Source organism: Mirounga leonina, unplaced genomic scaffold (genome assembly GCF_011800145.1).
Source record: "Mirounga leonina isolate KUSES-001 unplaced genomic scaffold, KU_Mleo_1.0 Mir_83, whole genome shotgun sequence".
NCBI lineage: Eukaryota > Metazoa > Chordata > Mammalia > Carnivora > Phocidae > Mirounga > Mirounga leonina.
In genome coordinates, this window is record NW_023270826.1 from 1,127,660 (window position 1) to 1,149,848 (window position 22,189).

Genomic DNA, 22,189 nt, shown 5'->3' on the forward strand with positions numbered 1-22,189 from the left:
AGCTATATCTTGTTCCTTTGTCTTGTCTCATTTATGAGCTAGCTTCCTGAACAGATATAAATAATAGCAACAATAGCAGGGATTTTTTTTATTGTTCCTGATTCTGATGAAAGCGTAACTGAAGTTTTAACATTAGGTTTGAAATTTGCTGTTTATGTTTTATTGTGGTTTTGTTTATACTTTTGTTTTTTACAAACCAGGCACAGACATTGAATTTTCCCAATGTTCTCTCTCAAAGCAATCTTGGATTTTTACTCTTTTGATGCATTTCTGTAGTGAAATTTATTTATTGATCTCTTAATGTTGAACCATCTATACATTCTCAAAATAAGCCCTTCTCAGTTAGGGTGTGTTATTCTAATAATATAGTACTGGGTTCGACTGCTGATATTTTATTTAAGATTTTTTTTGCATCAGTTTTCCTAAGTGATATTAGTCTGTGGTTTTCTTTTTTTGTGTACTATGTGTCTCAGATTTTGTTCTCAGGGTTATGCTAACTTTGTAAAATGAATAATAAAGCTTTCTGTAGCATTCTATTTTCTAGAGTGGATTAGATACTACGGATTATGTATGCCTTAGAGTTATGAGCCTGGAATCTATCTCCATTCTTTATAGATGAGGAAACTTTTTGTTTCTCAAGGCTTTATAGGCCAAACAGAAATTTAAAATCCCAGTCATAAAAGACATTTGCTTTCTGCAACAGCCTGTTGTTTCTCTAGCATGATTTATTATCCCTAACTATTGTAGAGATGTCTTGCAAATAAGGGATTCTTGTCATTTGATAGAACAGAATTTACAAAAAGCCTCAGTAATCTGACATGAAGGGGAAATGAAACTTGTCTGTATTTGTGAATTTCCCATATATGATCAACCAGCAGTGAGCTGTCCCTCCCATTTCAGCCCCCACTGCAGCTTCACTTTTAGACTGGGGGAGGGCTTCCAATGTTAGGCTTGCAATCTCTCAAAAATATTCTTTCTGGTTATGAGACTCTCTGCTGCTATCAAAACCCACTAGACACCCTAGAAACTGATTGACCCCATTCTTTGAACTAATGCCTTCTGGATCCCGAGGCTTAAAAGGAAATGTGATAGAGCCCGGTCCCTCTGGTTTTCGCCTCCCTGCTCCTTTAGACTTCACAAAACTTGCATATTATATTTTGAAACATAAATTTCTCCAAAACCTATTAAGAAGATAATATTCTCCCTCTATTTGCTGGCCTGAAGCTCACTCCACAGAAATAATAACTCTCCATTGCTGTACAGCAACTTTTGGTCTTTTCTTGCCTTGTTCAGAGAGCCCAAGTGCAAAATTAAAGAACTTTAGTAACTGTTCTTTGTCCCTTTTCCACTTAACAAAATTCATTCTGTTTATTTTAACCACTTAATATCAAAATCCCTTAAAATGTAAAGGGGAGGGGTGCCTGGGTGGCTCAGTTCGTTAAGTGTCTGCCTTCAGCTGAGGTCATGATCTCCAGGTCCTGGGATCAAACCCTGTGTTGGGCTCCCTGCTCAGCGGGGAATCTGCTTCTCCTTCTCCCTCTGCCTCTCCCCCTGCTTGTGCTCTCTCTGTCTCTCTCCCTCTCTCTAAAATGAATAAATAAAATCTTTAAAAAAATAATAAAATAAAATGTAAAGAGGATACCCACAAAGAAAAAATCTAAATGGCCAATAAACATATAAAAGTATAATTAACCTCATTAGCAATCAGGAAAATGCAAATTTAAGCCACAATGAGATATTACTACATAGCCACCAGAATGGCTACAAAGAAAGGCAGTACTAAGTATTAGTGAGGATATACAGTTACTGGAACTTATATAATGTTGTTGGTGGGAGTGCCAATTTGTATGACCACTTTGGAAGAGGATTTGACTACCTACTAAAGCTAAAAATATGTATATCCTATGACCCAATATTCTATTGCTATCTATACACTCACATGTCCAAGACACATGTACAAGAATATTCATAGACAAAAACTGCAAACAACCTCATTTTAATTAACAGAAAAATGGATAAATTATGGTGAATGTATAGAATACCATGTTGCAACAAAAATGAATAAACTACAGCTATGTGTAACAACATAGATGAAGCTCATAAATATTAGGGTATGCACTGTGTTCTCTTTCTTTACCTAGGCAGTGTTTTCTGTGATAATTCCTTAGGCTGTGTACTTCTTTTGTGTAGTGTTCTACATATTTTGCAATGGAAAGGGTAAAAATGTGTGTGCATATGTATACACATATATATACACATATACATATATAAAAAATACACTGTATGCATTCTCAGACTCCTTACTAGTATATTGGACGTAATTTTATCTTTTCTTAATAATTTAGAGGTGCTGTAATAAACACTTATTATGGGGCTATAATACAATTGATTTATGGGGGACTTTTTGTCCTAACATTAAATGACTTCAAATCCAGGCTTTTAAAATTCTTATATCTGCTTCTGAGTGTGTCTTGAGTAAGGAAGTAGTTCTGAGTCATCTTCTGAGTGGCAGAAATTGTGTCCGACTTTTATGTCAGTTGGAGTTATCTCTGCTTTCCACTGAAATACATGATACAATGAATATAAATATGTATCATCTTATTTGTATTAGAAAGATCTTAGGGGCACCTGGGTGGCTCAGTCCCTTGAGTAGTTGAGCGTCTGACTCTTGGTTTTGGCTCAGGTCATGCATGATCTCAGGGTTGTGAGATTGAGCCCCATGTCAGGCTCTGGCGTATGGAGCCTGCTTAAGATGTTCTCTCTCCTTCTACCCTTCTCCCCCAACTCATATGCGTGCTCTCTCTTTCTCTCTAAAAAATTAAAAGTTAAAAAAAAAAGTTTGAAAAGAATGATCTTAAAAACATGAAAAAAAAGATACCGGGGTGGCTCCATCGGTTAAGCATGTGCCTTTGGCTCAGGTCATGATCCCAGAGTCTGGGGCTCGAACCCGGCAACAGGCTCCCTGCTCAGCAGAGAGTCTGCTTCTCCCTCTGCCCCTCACCCCACTCGTGCTCTCTCTCTCTGTCAAATAAGTAAATAAAATCTTTTAAAAAAATGAAAAGAAAAAATTCCTCTAGATGATTTCAAGAAAAAATTAGCTGATTTTCTGACTTATTCAATGTATCACTGTGATGACATTATTCACAGGAGATGTTATTTCTTCTTAAAGATAATTTTATGGATGTAGAAACACCATTCATTCAAAGCCAGCATAAGGTGACTTCTCAGCAATCAAGGAAGGAGTTTCTAGGAGTGGCCAGCCTCATTAAATGTCGTGGACAAATCAAGAGGCATGAGGACTGCAAACAACCTGTGGAAGGAAAACCAGGTAGCAGAGGGTTAGAGAGTATGAGTGCTGTGGAATTTGGAGGATGGTGTGGAGCAAGAAAAAAGAATGGAAGTAAGGACAAGTAGAGGCATTTTTCAAGATGAGACCTGTATATAGTTAATGTAGTTGAATGGATCCAGTGGAAGAGGCAATAACTGATTAAGCCAGGCTTCAAAGGAGATTTACGATAAAGATGATAAAATCAACAACCTAGGTAGAAGGGTTAATCTTGGGAGAGTACGTGTGTGTGTAGGTGGGTGGATGTGTGTGAGGGGGGGTGGCCAGCAGGAGAGAAGACAGAGGAGTTGTCAGCTAATGAGTATAAACACCAAGAGTGCAGGGATCTTCTCTTTTCTCCCCTAATGTAGCCCATGTCTCTAGAATAGTGGCTGGCATATAGAAAGCACTTAGAAATATTTGCTGGATGAATAGACTTTGACATCTAATCAATCTCAATTCACATCCCAGCTCTACCACTGGCAGACTGTGGGAACTTGAACAATTTCTTTACTCTGCTAAACCTCAGCCTTATTATCTATAAAATGAGAATAACAATATAAAATGTATTTTTAGACATGTTTGTAACACAAACCTTTAAGCCGAGCCATTATGACTTTCTTATATTATATTTAAATATTAAGCTCAGTGCTTGGCAAAGTGCTTTATACCAAGTAGTTGCTTTCTAAATGATTTTTTTTAAAGATTTTATTTATTTATTTGAGAGAGAGAGAATGAGAGAGAGAGAGAGAGCACATGAGAGGGGGGAGGGTCAGAGGGAGAAACAGACTCTCTACTGAGCAGGGAGCCCGATGAGGGACTCAATCCAGGGACTCCAGGATCATGACCTGAGCCAAAGGCAGTCGCTTAACCAACTGAGCCACCCAGGTGCCCTCTAAATGATTTTTTTTAAAAGATTGATTGATTGATTGATTGATTTTAGAGAGAGAGTGGGGGGGGAGCAGAGGGAGAGAGAATTCCAAGCAGACTTCAAGCTGAAGGTGGAGCCAGACATGGGGCTTGATCCCACGACTCTGAGATCACCACCAAAGCCAAAACGAAGAGTCAGACACTCAACCGGCTGCGACACCCAGACGCCCCTCTCTAAATGGTTTTTAATTGAATTTTTATACTTAACTGTGAGGAATAAACTTGCTTTACCTGCAAATCTCAATCTTTAAATTTTTTTGGAAGTTTTCTAGTTGTGGGGCCTTAGTTTTGTTAGGATGACATAAAAGACATATTTTATTTTTGTGAAATTATAAAAATAACTTTTTCTAAAAGTTGGTTATAAAAATTAATTTAAGTTGTAAAATATTTTGTTCTTTAGCTCTTGGATCCAACTCATAGCATCACATTCTGACATTTTCTCTAACTTCATCAATTAAGAAGGCAACTATAGTGGATCAGGGCTAAAAGGTAGATTTTTAGGATAGAAGGAGAAATGTAAGTGTATGTATAGAGTATAGAGGGAAAAGCACTGTCAACATTCCTGTTGGAAAGCTCTATAACAAATAACTTTACTGAAGATTGATTATATCTAAATTAATAATGGAAAAAAGTAGTGTTCTCATGGTGCCTTCTAAGTTTAAAACTTGACTGCCTGTTTCTCCTGCAAACATCTACATTCATTGCCATAGGGATTGCCCAAGACTCTTACTTATGGGCTTAAATGAGTGTAATTGTTCTTGTTATAGATATCAGAAAAATCCTGACTTATGACTAAGAGATATCCATTACGTGAAACTCTATGTGCATTTAGAATTTTAACTCCTCAGAAACAGCTAATGGCAAAGTAGTATTATATTATTTATTGTTTCTCAGAAGTCAGCATCCCAAATCTCACAACTATTTCTTGATTAGTCTTGGCTGAAAACATTTTATGATTAATTTACTATATGCCTTTTGCCCTGCAGAAACGCACATTTTCGAGACTCTGACATAAACTTACAAGACATGCTAACACAAACAGCTCTAGGAGGAATTCAAGCCACTATCAAGACTACATCTAGTTGTAAAGTTTATATTACTTAGTAGCACACACAAAAAAAGAGTAATAAGGTCATAGGAAGCTCTGAGGAAATCAAAGCGAAGGAGAAAAGTTTTTTAAAGATAAGGTGGGCTTGCATGTGTTAGCGGCCCAAAATAAGGGAGCAAATGAGGTAGGAGATGATAAAATTAGGCACAGTAACTGCAATAAGTCATAATAAAATAAAACAATTATAATAATATACTAGATTAAAAGTTATGTGTATATGGTCTCTCTCCCTCAAAATATCTTATTATACTGTGCTCATCCATCTTGTGATGATGTGAGATGATAAAATGCCTACTTGATGAGGTGAGGTGAGGCGAAAGAGCTTGGTTGGCATTAGGCGACTATTGAACTTCCAATGATTCTTCAGGAAGAGGATCATCTGCTTTTGGGCCGCGGTTGACTGTGGGTAACTGAAACTGTGGAAAGCAAAACTGTGGATTGAGGTGGGGAGGGCCTACATCATCAACTTTAGCAGCTTTTGTTATCCTATTGCTGGAAATTGTTCCTTGATTCTTTTGATTACAGAGCCCAGTCTTCCCTCAGTGGGGCATCTCCACTTTCATGTTCCATATCTAAAATTAAATGCTTCAGCTTCCTCCCAAACCTATTTCTATACCTGGTTACCCCATTTCTGTTAATGATGTTGTTACCTTGGGCGCCTGGGTGGCTCAGCTGGTTAAGCGACTGCCTTCGGCTCAGGTCATGATCCCGGAGTCCTGGGATCGAGTCCCCCATCGGGCTCCCTGCTCGGCAGGGAGTCTGCTTCTCCCTCTGATCCTCCCCCCTCTCATGCTCTCTCTATCTCATTCTCTCTCAAATGAATAAATAAAATCTTTAAAAAAAAAAAAATGATGTTGTTACCTTTATAGTCTCCCAGACCTGAAATTTCTGAGTCATCTCTGACTTTTCCTCTCCTTCCTTAATGTGTCATCAAGTACTGGCCTTAAATACTTCCACTGAAATATTTCTCCTGGCTTTTCTTCCTTTCCATCCATTGCCAGGGCAATAATTCAGGCTGCTGTCATTCCGTACTGGTACTTCTATGCCTTCTCAATTGGTTTCCCTGCCTCCAGGCCTACTCAACCCAGCCAGTCCTACATACCCCACCCAGATTAATCTTTATAAAAAGTCAATTTGATGAGTCATTCCTCATCTCAAAAACCTTCAAGGTGCTATGGTAGAGTCCCTAAGGAAACAAGAGGACCCTAGAGAACATCATATTCCAATGAGAATGGGGCAGTTTATGCAGTCAGGAGGAGATGTTGATTTAGAGGAGGCTTCCCTGAGGAGTGATGAGAGAGAAGAATGGATGCAAGAAAGATGAGATACATCAGGTTTAGGAAATAAGTTGAGGAGGAAGAGGTGATGCCAAGGAGACTCAGGAAAGTTAGAGGGGTTGGAGGAGAACCAGGGGAGAGTGTGTCACAGAGACCAAGGTAGGAGAGGATATCAAGGAACAGAGTGAATAAGGTGGACTCTTTCCGGGCGAGAGTCCATTGGATTTGGCAATTAGGGTGTCAGAATCAAGAGCAGCTTTAGGGGAGTATAGGGAGACTATGGAGGGTTGAGAAATAAAGAAATAGAAATGAGGAGCATAGGTTTCCTTTTTAAATGTTGGTTAAGAAAAGATGAGAAACAATGCTGAAGATAAAGAGAGGTGAACTTAAAAATTTCCCCCAAGGGAAGAGACTTGCACTAGATTATAGACTAAGGGTAGAGATCTCAGTAGGGGAGAGCTTGATATTAGATAGAGGGAAGATGATTGACTGAGCAAGATCCCCAAGGAGATCTGGGGAGATCCAATCTAATGAAGAGAAAAAAGTCTTTGTCCACTTAAAATCATCCTGTTATATACATGATAACTCTTGACTCTATGTATGTTACGGCTGTGTATGGTTAAGGTAATGAGGCATTATGAGATGACTACATGAATTTTTGCAACTTGAAGGGGTAGAACTGGATGAATCATTTCAGAAAACTTAAGGAGTTGCTAATAACCTCAGCTTGAAAGAGCTAAATCATTCATTAAAGTTCAAAGGTGTCAGTCACTATTGCCTTGAAAATCAGCTGAGGATTAAGGTTATTTTCAGACTGAGAAGTGGATGTATTTTTCTATTGCTGCCCTAACAAATTACCAGAAACTTAGTGATAGGTCAGAGGTCCAACACGGGTCTCACTGGGCAAAAACAGGTGTTGGTAGTCTAGGTTCCTTTCTGGAAGTCTCTAGGGGAGAATCTTCCCCTCTCTCTTCCAGCTTCTAGAGACTACAGAGTTCCTTGGTTTGTGGCCTCTTTTTTTCTATTCCAAACCAGCAACATCTCTCTCGCCTTTCTTCACTTATGTCATCTGTCTCTGACCACACTCACGAAAACTTCACTTTTAAGGACTCAAGTGATTTGATTGGGCCCACCTAGATAATCCAGGAATACCTCCCCATCAAGGTCCTTAACCTTAATCACATCTTCGATTTTCTTTTGCCTTGTAAGATAACACATTCACAGTTTCCAAGGAATAGGCTGTGGGCTTCTTTGGGGGCTATTATTCTGCCTACAACACTGGAACTGAGAGTGAGGTCTTTCTTTTAAGAGGGAAATTTGAAATGGGAAAAAGAAAGATGTTTAGTATTTGTATTTTATTCTTGAAATAGGCAAAATGCTTGCTCTGGTAGATAAACTGGTTTCTAGATGTCAGGTACGTAGTGTCTAGATGCTAAGAAGTTATTGAGAAACAGTTTGCTTGTAGCTTAGAGTGAAATTTCAGTTAAGGAAATAAGAGATGGGTGTTTTGACCTAAACATTTAGACTAGAGAAAATAAGGTAGTAACCTGTCTCTTGGGTCCGAGGTATAGTGATGGCAACAGGAATAAAAGGGAGAAAACCCTAAATATGTTCTCTTATAGGCACTGTAGCATTAGAACATGCTTCAGCAGGAATTCTTAGAATTTAGCGATCTGTTCAAAACTGGTGTCTGAATTTTAAGTCTTAATCCTCTTCATCCATAATTGCCAGGTAGTCTATAGATACATAAAATATGGGGGTAGTTAATTGGTATCAAACTTGCAGTATTTATAATACTAATACCATGCTTCCATCACATAAGATAATTGGTTAAAAAAAGATATGGTCCTAAAAAAATTGATATGGTCCTAATTATAAACATTACAAATTGACTATTATAAATATTACTTAAATATTATAAGAAATAGTATTACAAAAGTGAAAGATCATAATACTTTTCTATACTATTATATGCTATTATACACTATTACTATTATACTATTATATTTTGAGGGCCTGCTGTGTTCCAGGCATTGTAGTATATATTTTTTAAAAGATTTTAAAAAAGATTTTTTAAATTGTATGACAATACTTAAAATGATATCTGAGAGTAGGTTATAGCCTGAGCAATAAAGGAAAGGTAAAAGAGAAAATATATTCCAGTATTTTATACTCCAGTATTAACAGAAATTAGTAAATGAGATGATAAATATTAGTGCAACTTTTATCTGATGGCTAGTTTACAGATAGCTAGTTTTAGTTTACAGAGAAACTAAAACTTAAAAATTAGTTTTGCGGTTGGTAAAAATAAGAAAAAGAACCCTCTATTTCACACTTTAAAACCTTCTACTTGTTCTTTCTATGTCTTTTTAAAAACACTAATAAACTACTTGACTGAACATAGTATGATTTGATCTGTAAATTGGTATATAACTGATTATTAACATAAACATTCTAGAGAGACTTTTTTTGGTAACATATAATCTAAATTCTATCTCCACAATAAGATGAAAGCAGCCATCCATCCAACTCTATTTCTTTCACTGTAATCTAATTAAATTTGTGTTTTATATATCCATCTAACCATTATTCATCCAACAAAAGTGTGTTGAACTCCTGTCATGGGAAAGGCACTATGCTAGGCCCTGTAAAATATTTAACATAGACATTTGTACTTTTTATTTGCAGTTCTAAACTTATTTCCAGTTGTGAGTGAGAGACTTTATTATATTACATCAGCTCTCTGTCCCAACCTGCCTCCTGACCATCTAATCTCTGTATCTTACACATTTTTATTCATATTTCTACTGTGAGAAGTCTCTCTTCTATTCCTGTCCCCTGGCAAATCTTCTCCCAGAAGGAACCAGTGTGTTATTTTTCTATATATCCTTCCAGATGCATCTTATGTATCAAGAAAATGCATATACATATTAAACTCCCCATACATATTTTTCTGTATCTTATCTTTTCTTTTCAACTTCCTCATTCTTTCTTACATCTGCATGCTATCCCATTGTATGGACACATCATTTACTTAATTATGGGTATTTCCATTAATTTTAAAATATGTAATTTAATTTTAATATTAGTCTATTCCTAACAAAGCAAAATAGTCTTATATTCAAATATATTTGTGGATATCTTCCTAGAGATGGAACTTGTAAGCTACTTACAAGTATTTACTTGTAATGTAATACATTCCTAGAGATGTATTTGTAATTTTGAATAAATATTGTCAATTTGCCCTTCATAGAGGTTGTGCCAGTTTCCCCATAGACTTACCAACAAATGATGGTGATTTTTGCAAATCCGAAGGATGAAAAATGTCATCTCGGTGTAGTTTTAATTTGCATTTCTCTTATGATGAGTGAGGTTGAGAATCTTTTTATATATTTTAAAGCCATTTGTATTTCCTTTTCTGTTTCTCTTGGGTTGTTATACAATAAGGCAACAGGAAATTATTTATGTATTAGGGAAATTAGCCCTTTGCCAGTGAGTTGCAAATATGTAATTTTTTCCCAGTTTGATAATTGTCTTCAACTTTGTGGTAGCTTTTGTCATGCAAAAATTTTTAATTTTTATTTTATAGAAATATTTTTATAGATGGGCTTTGTGTTATACTTAGGCTTTCCCCACTCTGAGACAATTTTTAGAATTCTCCATGGACTCCTCTAGTACTTTTCTTTTCTTCTAGTACTTTTATGATTAACATACATTCTTAATCATTACAAGTTCTAAATTGTCTAGTGCATAAGATCAAGTTCCCTGTTTCAATTTATATCTGAGCTAGATTACCAAATCAGTCCCATGAAATATAGAATAGTAGTAAGGAGCGTGGACTTTGGAGTTGATAATTTGGGTTTTTCTGCTTCTGGGCTGTATGATACTGAGTATGCTACTTAATTAACCTCTCTGAGCCTCAACAGCTTCATCTGTAAAATGGAAATGATAAATAATACTTAGTTTTTTGTGAGAATCACGAGATGATTCATTTAAAGCCCTTAGGTAGCACAATGCTTTACAAGCTACAATCATTCATTAAATGTAAACTATTGTGATAATGATGATGGCCATAGACTACTCTTTCAACTGGTATTACTGCTATTACCATCCCATAATTCATGACTTTAATCACAAAGGGTTGGATAAAAAAAAATGCATCCCAAATTTGCCAACATTACCATGTTAGCATCCAATTGCCTCTAAGCATAGTTCTCAACTTTGGCAGGATATTAGAATCACCTGAGTAGATTTTTCAACCCCCCCCCCAATGCCTGGGTCCCTACCCCAGATATTGTAACTGGCCTGATGTATGGCTCAGGCATCAGTGTTTTTCAAAAACCCCTCTGGTGATTTCAATGGGCAGCTAAGGTATAGAACCATTATCCTAACACGAGGCCAGTGGTTTCAGATATTAAGGAAAACATGTTCATTGCTTCACATAGAAATTTTTTATAAGTCAAATGCCATGAATTAGTGAGGAAGACATTAAGAGAACATAAAGAGTTGAGACTGATGTCAGATACAGGTATTGAGGAAAAGAGTTACAAAGTTGAAAATATCCCTTGTATATACTTCTAAGACCTCTTTCTCAGAAGAACTCAGGGCAGCTATACTTAAGTACTTTAATAACTGCTCCTTAGAGGTAAGGGATATAAAGTGTTTATATTTGTTAGATGTGTTAACTGAAATAGGGAGATAGGACTCGTCAGCTCTTCAAAGTTAGGATTCTCATTATCCCCATTCTCAAAGATAAATTCCTGGATAATTCTCAAAAATAAATGATTATCTCTGATCATGAGTAATACAGCTTATCCCCCTTACACATTTTAGCAGTTTGGGAAGGATTTGGAATGGTATTTTAGCTCACTTATAGATTCAGTGTGAGATGGGTATACAAGAAAATTAGATATTATCAAATCCAAGGGGAAAAGCAGTGTGGTCTAAACAGACTGGACAGAGTCAAGATGCCTAGATTTTATTTCCTGAGCTTGAGTTTCCTCAGCTGCAAAATGAGAGAATTAAGAGTTCCCAAGTAATTCTTTCAGCTCTAACTAATTACTGTGTCACCAAGCCACCTAAATAAAGCCTTTCTTAATCAGTCAATAGATGACAGGAAAAGTATTCTAGCTCAAGCTTTTAAAATACGTATTTCATAGATTTGTCTTGCTTTTACATACATAAGGCAGTATGCTTTCTCAAATATTAAACTATGTCTTGATATTAGGCTAATATATGTCCTGCCTAACTTGCATATTTACATTTTACATTTAAGCAGGGGCAACTGGTGTCTTCACCCAGAGGGATGACTGAGGGAGGGTGGGGGGCTGCATCCTGGGAGCTGTGAGGAAATGCTGGAACACGAGCTTTCTGTTGTCTTTCAAATCATGCCCCGTGGATGACTTCATTTGAGACAGATCCTGGGTCCTCCTTCTATATATTCTTCTAATCTTTTCTACTTCTCTTTTTGCATTCTATTACTCATGATCATTAGTACTCATACAATTCTTGTTTTTGTTGTCTTTCCTGTAAGATGTACATTTTTAAAAAATATTTTATTTGATTTATTTGAGAGAGTGAGAGAGCATGAGCAGCGGAAGGGACAAAGGGAGAGGGAGAAGTAAAGAATCCCAAGCAGACTCCATGCTGAGCCCGGAGCCCCGATGCAGGCTCAATCCCACAATCTGGAGATCATAACCTGAGCCGAAACTAAGAGTCTGACGGCTAACCTACTGAGCCATCCAGGTGCCCCAGATTATACAATTTTTAAGGCCAGGATACATTTATAGTGTATCCCAGGAGCTAGTAGTGTCTTAGCACATAAGAAAAGGCTGATATATGTTTAAGTAAGTTAAATTGTTTAAAAATTAAATGATTTTAATTTCATTGTTTTCTTTTTTATGTGATACTTTAATTTTCAGTTTACAATATTTCCAATTTTTTCTTACACAAAGTATTATTTCATGACAGTATCCTTAACTACCTCCTGAAACAGCAATGAGCTTTTCATTCTCAAAAGCTTAGAAGTAGTAATAAAGAAGTAATCATGATACCAAAATATGAAATAAATACAGTAGGTAAGCTTTCAGTAATAAATGTGTAGGATAACTTTCAAAGAAGTATTATTTTGAGGTAACTTAGAAAGGCTATCAATTTGATCAAGCAGTATAAATACACCAAAACTAAACTAATATGTTAATTAAAATTTACTAAACTTACATTATTGTGAATTAACAATGAACAACTATATAACATTATTAAATATCACAAATCATTAAAATAAATCCTATGTATGTAACTCAGAGAATTGAGTTATGATGGTATGACAGTATTGAAATCTGCATATGGTAGTAGGGAAATATTATGATCAAGTAGAATAAAATTTCAATTTTAAATTAGTACTAAAAAGAATCCAATTGTTTAAAAATTTGTGTTTAATAAAAATAAAATCAACATTTTTTTTAAAGATTATTTATTTATTTATTTGAGAGAGAGAGAATGAGAGACAGAGAGCATGAGAGGGAGGAGGGTCAGAGGGAGAAGCAGACTCCCTGCCGAGCAGGGAGCCCGATGCGGGACTCCATCCAGGGACTCCAGGATCATGACCTGAGCCGAAGGCAGTCACTTAACCAACTGAGCCACCCAGGCGCCCCAAATCAACATTTTTGATCATGATTTTAACAAAATTTTAACACCTTATCAAACAGTGAGCTCTAAGACTCCGGGTGAGGTATGGAAGTGTTGAATCATGATATTGTACACCTGAAACTAATATTACACTGTATGTTAACTGGAATTTAAATAAAAACTTAAAAAAAATAGTGAGCTTTAAGAAATACAAATATTATATATTCAGAGAAAATTTCCTCTGTTTTTAGCTTAACAGTTAAGTTGGGGTTTTGAATTGTGAGAGTGATGCTTCATTAGCACTTATAAATTTATCCATCCTCCATGATCCTCTTTTGAGATTACCTTTATGGGTTCTAAATTTTTCACCTGGAAAATTAAATACTTTAGGGAATTCTAAATTGTCACTCAAGTACAAGGCCAGTTTAAATGAGTGCATAATTTTTTGAAGAGTTTATCCAGACTAAAGAATAGTTAGTACTGAGAACATTTCCAAGCTTCTGTGACTTCTATATCCATACAGTAAGGTGCATTAATTTTATTAATGATTTTATTTATTTTTTTTTAAAGATTTTATTTATTTATTTATTTATTTGACAGAGAGAATGAGAGAGAGAGCACATGAGAGGGGGGAGAGTCAGAGGGAGAAGCAGACTCCCCGCTGAGCGGGGAGCCCGATGCGGGACTCGATCCAGGGACTCCAGGATCATGACCTGAGCCAAAGGCAGTCGCTTAACCAACTGAGCCACCCAGGCGCCCTTATTAATGATTTTAAAACACTCAAAGTATATTGTGTCTTCCACAAAATTTTATTTTGCTAGCTGCCATAAAAGTATCTTGAAAGAAGTTAAAAAATTATAACTCTTGAAATTTGAATAGATTCCTTACATTTTCTGCTCCAATGTACACATGTACTTAATATGAAGATATAAAGATGATCCCACATTGTTTCTATAACTGTGATCATTTCAGTATTGGTACTTATGTCCTTCGTTGAATGACTGTTCTTCAAACCTACCGTCTTAATAGATTCATTCTTACATGTTAATCCACAAATAAGCAAATGTCAAGGGCAGTAGCAAAAAAGACAATTTAAAACAAAGCTGGCAAACATTTGAAATTATTTGTAGTTTCAAAAATTCCTTTTAATTCAAAAGTCACATGTACTATGTGCATTAAAATCAGTTTCACAAATGGAAATTGTGGATATGGGAAAGTTGCTTTAGGGGAAATTCAGTAGTAAATCCATAACCCTTAAAATTCTGTATGATTGAATTGAGTATTGATACTTTGCAAAACATTTTCAGCGGCGTATTACAAATACTACTTTTTAAAGGTGTGTTTTTTCAGTTTTAAACATGTGCGGGTCCTACAGGCATGATGACATTTTCTAACATACTTTTTTGGTCTTTTCCTCTTCTAATCTTTGAGTTGCCCTCTTTAAATGTTAACGAGAACTGCTGTCAAGAAAGGTATTTTCTTTTCAAGGAGGATGTTTACACAAGCAAAATATGTTTTTCAGACATGAAAATTCTAATTTGGAGTTAAATATCAAAATACTTTCTATTTTTTATTCCTCGTTTCTCTTCCCATCTTTAAAATAAAAGTTAAATCTTAATTGGAATCCTTTTCCCACCGTGAAACCGAGCGATGGTGCCGGACTTGAAGATGAAGGCTTTACTTTGTTAGCCATGTGTTTATGAAACCCCAGCGCCTGCCCTAGATCTCTTGGCTGATAATCTCAAACATGGAGGATGCTTCTGATTCTACACAAGGGGTTGCTCCATTAATTAATAATGTAGCTCTCCCAGGCTCTCCGCCGTCTCTTCCTGTATCAGTGACAGGCTGTAAAAGTCATCGAGTAGCCAATAAAAAGGTAGAAGCGAGAAGTGAAAAGCTCCTCCCAACAGCTCTTCCTCCTTCTGAGCCGAAAGTAGATCAGAAACTTCCCAGGAGCTCCGAGAGGCGGGGAAGTGGCGGTGGGACGCGATCCCCCGCGCGGAGCCAGGCCGTGGCAGCGGGAGAAGCGGCGGCGGGCGGCGCGGCGGGGCCGGCGAGAAGCGACCCCCCGGGAGGGCAGAGACCCCCCTCGCTGCCTTTGTAGTTGAAAAGGTGGAGAAGTGGCAGTCGGCGTGCTCGCAGGTGAGGGGCTCCGTGTGGCCGCCCGGGAGCCGGCCGGCGCCGGCAGGGAAGTGTGGGCGAGCTGGGGAACAAAGCGGAGCGGCGCCGGGGTCCGCCCGCAGCGAGCTCCTCGCGGCGTCTGGCCGGCCGGCTGCGCGCCAAGCACGTTGCGAGCCCGAGGCGGCGGCGGCGGCGGCGGGCTGGGAGCCGGCGCTGGGGGAGGGGGCCGCCGCAGTTCCCGCACCGCCCGCCCGCGGCGGGGCGTGCGGCCCCATTGTGAGCCGGCCGCCGGGCGTGCGGAGGTGGGGCGCGCCGGGAGGGCAGAGGCGGCGGCTCGGCTCGCTCAACACCCCCGGCGCGGCAGGAGCGACCTCGGCTCCGGTGGCAGCCGTGGGCGCGCCAGTCACACAAAAGGCAGTCGAGCTTCCCCGGCGCGCGGACTGGCCCACGCCGCCGCCGAGCGCTCCCCACCTTACCGGCTTTCCTTTCCCTCCAATTTTGATAGGGAAGCGGGGCCGACGCGGGCGGCCAGGGGTCCGGCTGAGCCCGCGGGCGGACGGGAGATGCCGCTGCTACACCGAAAGCCGTTTGTGAGACAGAAGCCGCCCGCGGACCTGCGGCCGGACGAGGAAGTTTTCTACTGTAAAGTCACCAACGAGATCTTCCGCCACTACGAGTAAGGGCCGGGCCGGGCGCGGGGGGTGCGAGGGAGTGTGGGGACTCCCTCCCCAGCGTCCTTTTGTCTCTCTCCTTTTCCTCGCCTTGGGCTTCTGGCGGGGCGGCTGGAAAGTGACGGCTGGCCGCGGGCCCGCGTCTCTCTGTCCCCCGGGCCCGACCCGGTGATTGCGCGGGGTCCCCGGGCGGCGCGACCGGCCGTGGCGCGCGTGGGGAGTGCGGGCCGGGGCCGAGGAAGCTGGGGTCCTCGGCTGGCCGTGGGGACCGCTGCTAGCCGCGGCCGCCGGCCGGCCGCCAAACAGCGGAAACTCCCCGCCTCGCCCCTCCCCGCCTCGGCCACACGCGCACTCCGGGGCCAGTTCCGGGATCCCCGCCCGGCGGCCGAGGGGATCCCCGCTCGGGTCAGCGGCACGGGGCCCCCGTCCCCCGGCCGGGAGAGGGAATCCCCGCCCCCGGGGGCAGGAAACGGCCGGGCTGGGCTCGTCTCCGCGGTCGGCAGAGGAGCCTGACGTTGGAGCTGCCTAAGGGAGGGGAGGGGCGGGAGGGAGGAAGGGAGGGAGCGGAGCTGAGACTCGCGGAAGGAGGGGGCTCCCTGGCGGGCCAGGGGCAGTGGGGCCCGCGACGCGAGAGCCTCCACGGGCGGCCTCTCCGTCCGGTGCGGCTAGGCCTCGGAGTGTGCGACGCGAGCTGAGTGCTCTGTCACCACCTCTTCTTGGTGACTAACTCCCGGCCCCGGAGAACTCAGCGTCCCCGCCTCCGGGAGACCTTGGTGAGGAAGAAGTCGGGTTCGGGCGGGGGTGGAGAGAGCGGGGCGCTGGGCGCCCTTAGTTATCACTTTCGCGTAGCCCCGAGGGCGGCGGTGGCTGATGGGGGAGGGGGTTGAGACAAGTTCAACTCCAGCCTCAGCCAGTCTCCTCTTTTTATCCCCCTGCGCATGTGGGCTGCCTGACATGTGCCACTCGCTATTGTTTTGATAAGAATCCGGAGCTGCTGCCTGTGTAGTTTCAACTACTAAACCTTCAGTACCTCGTCTGGTTTATCCCAAGAGATCCCCTTGTCCTGTGACACCAAACACTGGGGTGTTTTAGAGATGTGTGTTTAAACGGGATCTCCAAGTGAGAACCTGAATTGGTCGATCAATGAAACAGCCTGATCCTCCCTTTTTCTTGTGCTTTATCCTCTCCGCTCAGAAGGAATCCCTTTCTGGCTTAGAAACCAAATGTTACAGCAACGAAATAAATTGGGTGTAGGAGACACCTTTTCTGAGAGGGGGCTTGATGGAGGGAGCACTTTAGGCAAAGGATGCACCTGTCCGAGAAATGAGCAGTGAGGTTAGAAAAGTCAGTTCCTTTGAGCTTTTAAAGTAAGGCTGCTTTTTTCTTCAGCTCCACAGAAGAGTTACACATAAACTTGTTTTATCTGGAGTTTTTCAGCAGACTGTACTTTTAAATAGGAGTGCACATCTTAACTCTGCTCCTGTACAGACTTGTTTTGTTTCTCAAATAGAGTTCACTCTTGTAACTAAAGTGAATTTGGATTAGGTAACTTGACAAGGATGATGTCTTTTTTTTAAGTTTAAATTAAAATCCTCGGTAATAATTCCCAATTTATATTTAAGAATGCCAACAAAATAGAAAACAGGCTTAAGTTTCAAACTTTTCCCCTTCGAAATAAGCAATCTTTTTAAGAGACTTTTCTCACCTTAGAAGGGAACGTGAATATGGGCTGTATCCTTTTTGAATTAAACTTTTTGTATATTTTGGTTCCTGATGATTTACTATAATCTCCACTAGGATGTGGAGAAATCTGAAAAATCTGAAATGCCAAAATAAAGGAAGAGATTTTTGGTATTCCAAACCTACTACCTTCCACTAATATTAAGGAACTGTGTCCTTTGTAGTCTTATAACACTAACGAATTTTTTTTAAATAGTTGGTTTTTTGGTTTTTGTTGTTTTCTCAGTGATGAAGTATGTGGGTTTTTGGAATTTACAAGCAGTTCTGGAAAGGCAGTTGGTTTGGGAGCAAAGATATTTAATCATTTACCCTGAACAAAGCAGAGCTACTAGTGTTCTTAGGTATTAATTTTTATGACTTTGAATTGGCAAAAATGGAAGGAGACTGACATTTAATTATGTTAAATTTTGAATTACTTTCTCTCTCTTAGATGATTACAGAGAGATCTTTTCAAAATTGCATTCATGGTGTATGGTATATGGTGATCCTTAGTATTATGGTAATCTGACCCTTGGCACAAGTCTGGAGAAGGAAACCTCTGTTTTCACTCATTCATTAAATCACCAGTTGGTTTATGTGAATTTGTTTGAAGATTACCCTTTAAGTGCATTATATGAATATTTGTCTTTTGTAGGGGTGTGAAGACCACTATGCTCATCTATTTGCTCAGGTTTTGATTTCTCCAATATAACCTTTTCAACCTTAATCAATCTCAAAGAGATTTTCTACAGCTCCCTGCCTTGTTCCCTTTGCAACACAATGCAAAGTAACTTTTCCCTTTGACTCTGGATCTTAGAAGTTGCCAGTGACCTTTTAATTGTTAAATAGTTTTCTGTCTTTATCTATGTGGTATAATAGCCTAACACTGTCTCCTTTGTTCTGGGTAGAAATGATCATCTCTCCATTTTGTCTAGTGTAAGATGGCAATTATTGCATGGTAATGCAATCAATACATTTGTTGCCTCAAATTTTCTCTTTTCCTAGACACTGAATTTTTTGAGAAAGGGACCATGACCAGGATGGATCCTTAGCGATTATACAGTACAAACTGCTTTTTCTGTTTGTTTGAACTACATGCTCTTTAACTAATTGCTAACTCTTGTTCGACCTGCTTTCCATAAGTAAAGAAGGCTTGTTAAAAATAGCACATTAGCTGTAGGCAAATGCGTAAGCTAAAGCATAAAAGAATAAACTGGACCACTGTTTTTGTGTTATATACAAAAATAAACTCAAAATGAATTAAAGACTTTAACGTAAGTCCTGAAACCATAAAACTTCTAAGCGGTAAGCTCCTTGACATAGTTCTTGGCAATGATTTTTTAAATCTAACACTGAAAGCAAAAGCAACAAGAGCAAATATAAACAAGTGGGACCATATGAAACTAAAAAGCTTCTGCAGAGAAAAGGAAAACATCAAAATAAAAAGGTGACCTACTGACTTGGGAGAAAATATTTGCAAATTATATATCCAATTGGGGCTAATATTCAAATTATAAAGAACTCCTACAACTCAATAGCAAAAAAAACACAACTGACTAAAACATGGGCAGAAGATCTGAATAGCTGTTTTTCTAAAGGAGACATATAGATGGCTAACAGGAACATGAGAAGATGCTATACATCCTTAATCATCAGGGAAATGCAAATCAGAACCCCAGTGAGATCCCGCCCCACACCTGTTAGAATGGCTGTTATCAAAAAGACTAGCGTAAGAGTTGCTGCCTAGGATGTGGAGAAAAGTGAACTCTTCTGCACTGTTGGTGGAAACATAAATTGGTGCTGCCACTCTGGAAGACAGTATGGAAGTGCCTCAAGAACTTAAAAAAATAGAACTACCAAATGACCCAACAACAGTTTCTGGGTGTTTATCCAAATTTCAAAAACCACTAATTTGAAATTATATACGCACTCCCATGTTCATTGCAGCATTACGTACAATAGCCAAGATATGGAAATACCCTAAGTGTTTATCAGTGGATGAATGGATAAAGAAATTGTGGTGTATATACAAAGGAATATTACTCAGCCATAAAAAAAAAAAAAAAATGAAATCTTGCCATTTGGGACAAAATGGATTGACCTTGAGGTCATTTTGCTAAATGAAGTAAGTCAGACAGAAAGGAAAAATACCAATGATCTCTCTTATGTGTGGAATCTAGAGGGAAAAAAATGTTAAAAAAAATACTAAGCTCACAAAAAAAAACCCCTCAATTCTATAGTCAATAATGTTGTAATACCAGTGTTACGGGACAGATGGTAGCTACACTTGTAGTGAATATAGCATAATGTTTAAGCTTGTCAAATCACTAAGTTGTACACCTGAAACTAACTTAACATTGTATGTCAGCTGTACTTTATTTTTTTTTTTTAGATTTTATTTATTTATTTATTTGAGAGAGCAAGAATGAGAGAGAGAGAGCACATGAGAGGGGGGAGGGTCAGAGGGAGAAGCAGACTCTCCGCCGAGCAGGGAGCCTGAGCAGGGAGCCTGATGCGAGCAGGGAGCCTGATGCGGGACTCGATCCCCGGACTCCAGGATCATGACCTGAGCCGAAGGCAGTCGCTTATGAGCCATGCAGGCACCCTTGTCAACAACTTCTTTACACAGCCTATTATTAAGAGCTACTGAAACCTGTTGCCAGTGGTTTTTTTTTTTTTTAAGTTTTATTTATTTATATGAGAGAGAGAGAGAGAGCATAGAGGGGGAGGGTCAGAGGGAGAGGCAGACTCCCCGCCGAGCAGGGAGCCCGATGCGGGACTCAGTCCTGGGACTCCAGGATCATGACCTGAGCCGAAGGCAGTTGCTTAACCAACTGAGCCACCCAGGCGCCCCTGTCAGCTGTACTTTAAAAAAGATTTTATTCCCCCTCCACCTCCAAAACCACACACACACAAAAAAACCCACAAAAACCTAAACTCATAGGCAGAGAGAGCAGAATAAAGCATGTGCTTTAATCTCTTAGATAAAAATTTATTCTGTAATTTGGTTAGCTGACAGTTTTTTATTTATTTATTTATTTAGGACTGTGGATTGTTAAAAAATGGAGCAGTCAGGTCTGAATATTAGGAATCCTAGAGTGGGGGGATAAGGAAGGTGGTTTGTTGTATTACTGAATGACTTCATTTCCTAAATAAAATAACATTTTTTTTAGCCATTTAGACCCTTGGAATTGGAATGTTTTTACCATCTTCGAGTGAGTTATACTTTTCATACAAAATGTAGGAAGCTCTTCATTACTTATAGGCCGGCTTATGTTTCAACCAGGCTTTCTAGTGAAAGGTGTTTAATCTGATTTTCATAGTTCATCAGCTCCTCATTTGTTAATTCAGGCCTTTCAATAGCCCTCTTTTACAGATAAGGAAACTGGATTTGGGGTAAAGAGTAAGTCTGAGATCAGTGTCGAAAACCACCTATCTAGCAGTTGGTGACACTGGACTTTTCACTCACATACCTAAGACTATAGAGTTTATGTTCTTATTTACTACCCACATGGTACATATTATGGAGAATTTTTCCTAATATTTGTTGAAGCTTGGCAGAAACATGCACCAAGAACATAAGGCACTGCTTCGAATTCAAACTCACTTCCTAGATCTTTGGGTAGGCACCACTCTTGTCTGCCCAGACATTTGACTTCTTTACTATGTCCCCAATGATTAAGCTCTAGATATTAAATACACAAACTAGAATGCCATTGGTTTACAGTGGGGGAAAATGTCTTTCAAACAGACCAGTTCTCATACTGATAATTAGGTATGTGTGAAATCTAATTATTATCTGAAGGCCATTTGGTGAGCATGGAATTTTTAAGGAAAATCGGAGAATCTTCATAGCTAGTGTCTTCAAATTAGGTTTTCAGCTCCTCTTTAGGAATAAGTCTGCTACATGATCCTGATATTTGGGTCTATGAGTCTTTTTATTCTTAGATGGTGTAGCAGAGATTCCTAAATGCCTTTCCTTTACTTTTTATCCACTTAGGCTACCATGTTTTGTGTTAATACACTTTTTCTTCAGACAGATTATGTCTTAACAGTTATTGTGTAACGAGCCATCCTAAAACTTAGTGGTTCAAAATAATCATCCATTTTATTTGCTCAGTATTCTGCGGATTGCCAATGTGGTTTCTCCTGGCCTGTGTGCTCACTCACTTAGCTATAGTCAGCTAGAGGCTAGGCTGAGGCTGGTTAGAGTAAGAGCTAGCCTCAGTCATATGTCAGGGACCTCAGCTGGGATGGCTTTTCTTTCTTTCATGTGTATGTGTTACCTTTTTTTTTCTAGCTTTATTGAAGTATAATATAACAATAGATTTGTAAGATATTTAAAGTGTACAATGTGGGGGGCGCCTGGGTAGCTCAGTCGTTAAGCGTCTGCCTTCGGCTCGAGTCGTGA

At 39.6% G+C, this 22,189-nt stretch overlaps 1 protein-coding gene across 1 annotated transcript in view; it reads left to right on the forward strand.

Annotated features, from left to right (window-relative positions):
* The first annotated feature begins 15,080 nt into the window (after positions 1 to 15,080).
* LOC118002847 (bromodomain adjacent to zinc finger domain protein 1A) overlaps positions 15,081 to 22,189 on the forward strand; it is a 91,857-nt gene continuing 84,748 nt past the window's right edge. The window contains exons 1-2 of the mRNA XM_034993452.1: positions 15,081 to 15,409; positions 15,894 to 16,064. Of these exons, the coding sequence (XP_034849343.1) occupies positions 15,952 to 16,064 (113 nt within the window). The 5' untranslated portion in view covers positions 15,081 to 15,409; positions 15,894 to 15,951. The remainder of the gene's footprint in view (positions 15,410 to 15,893; positions 16,065 to 22,189) is intronic.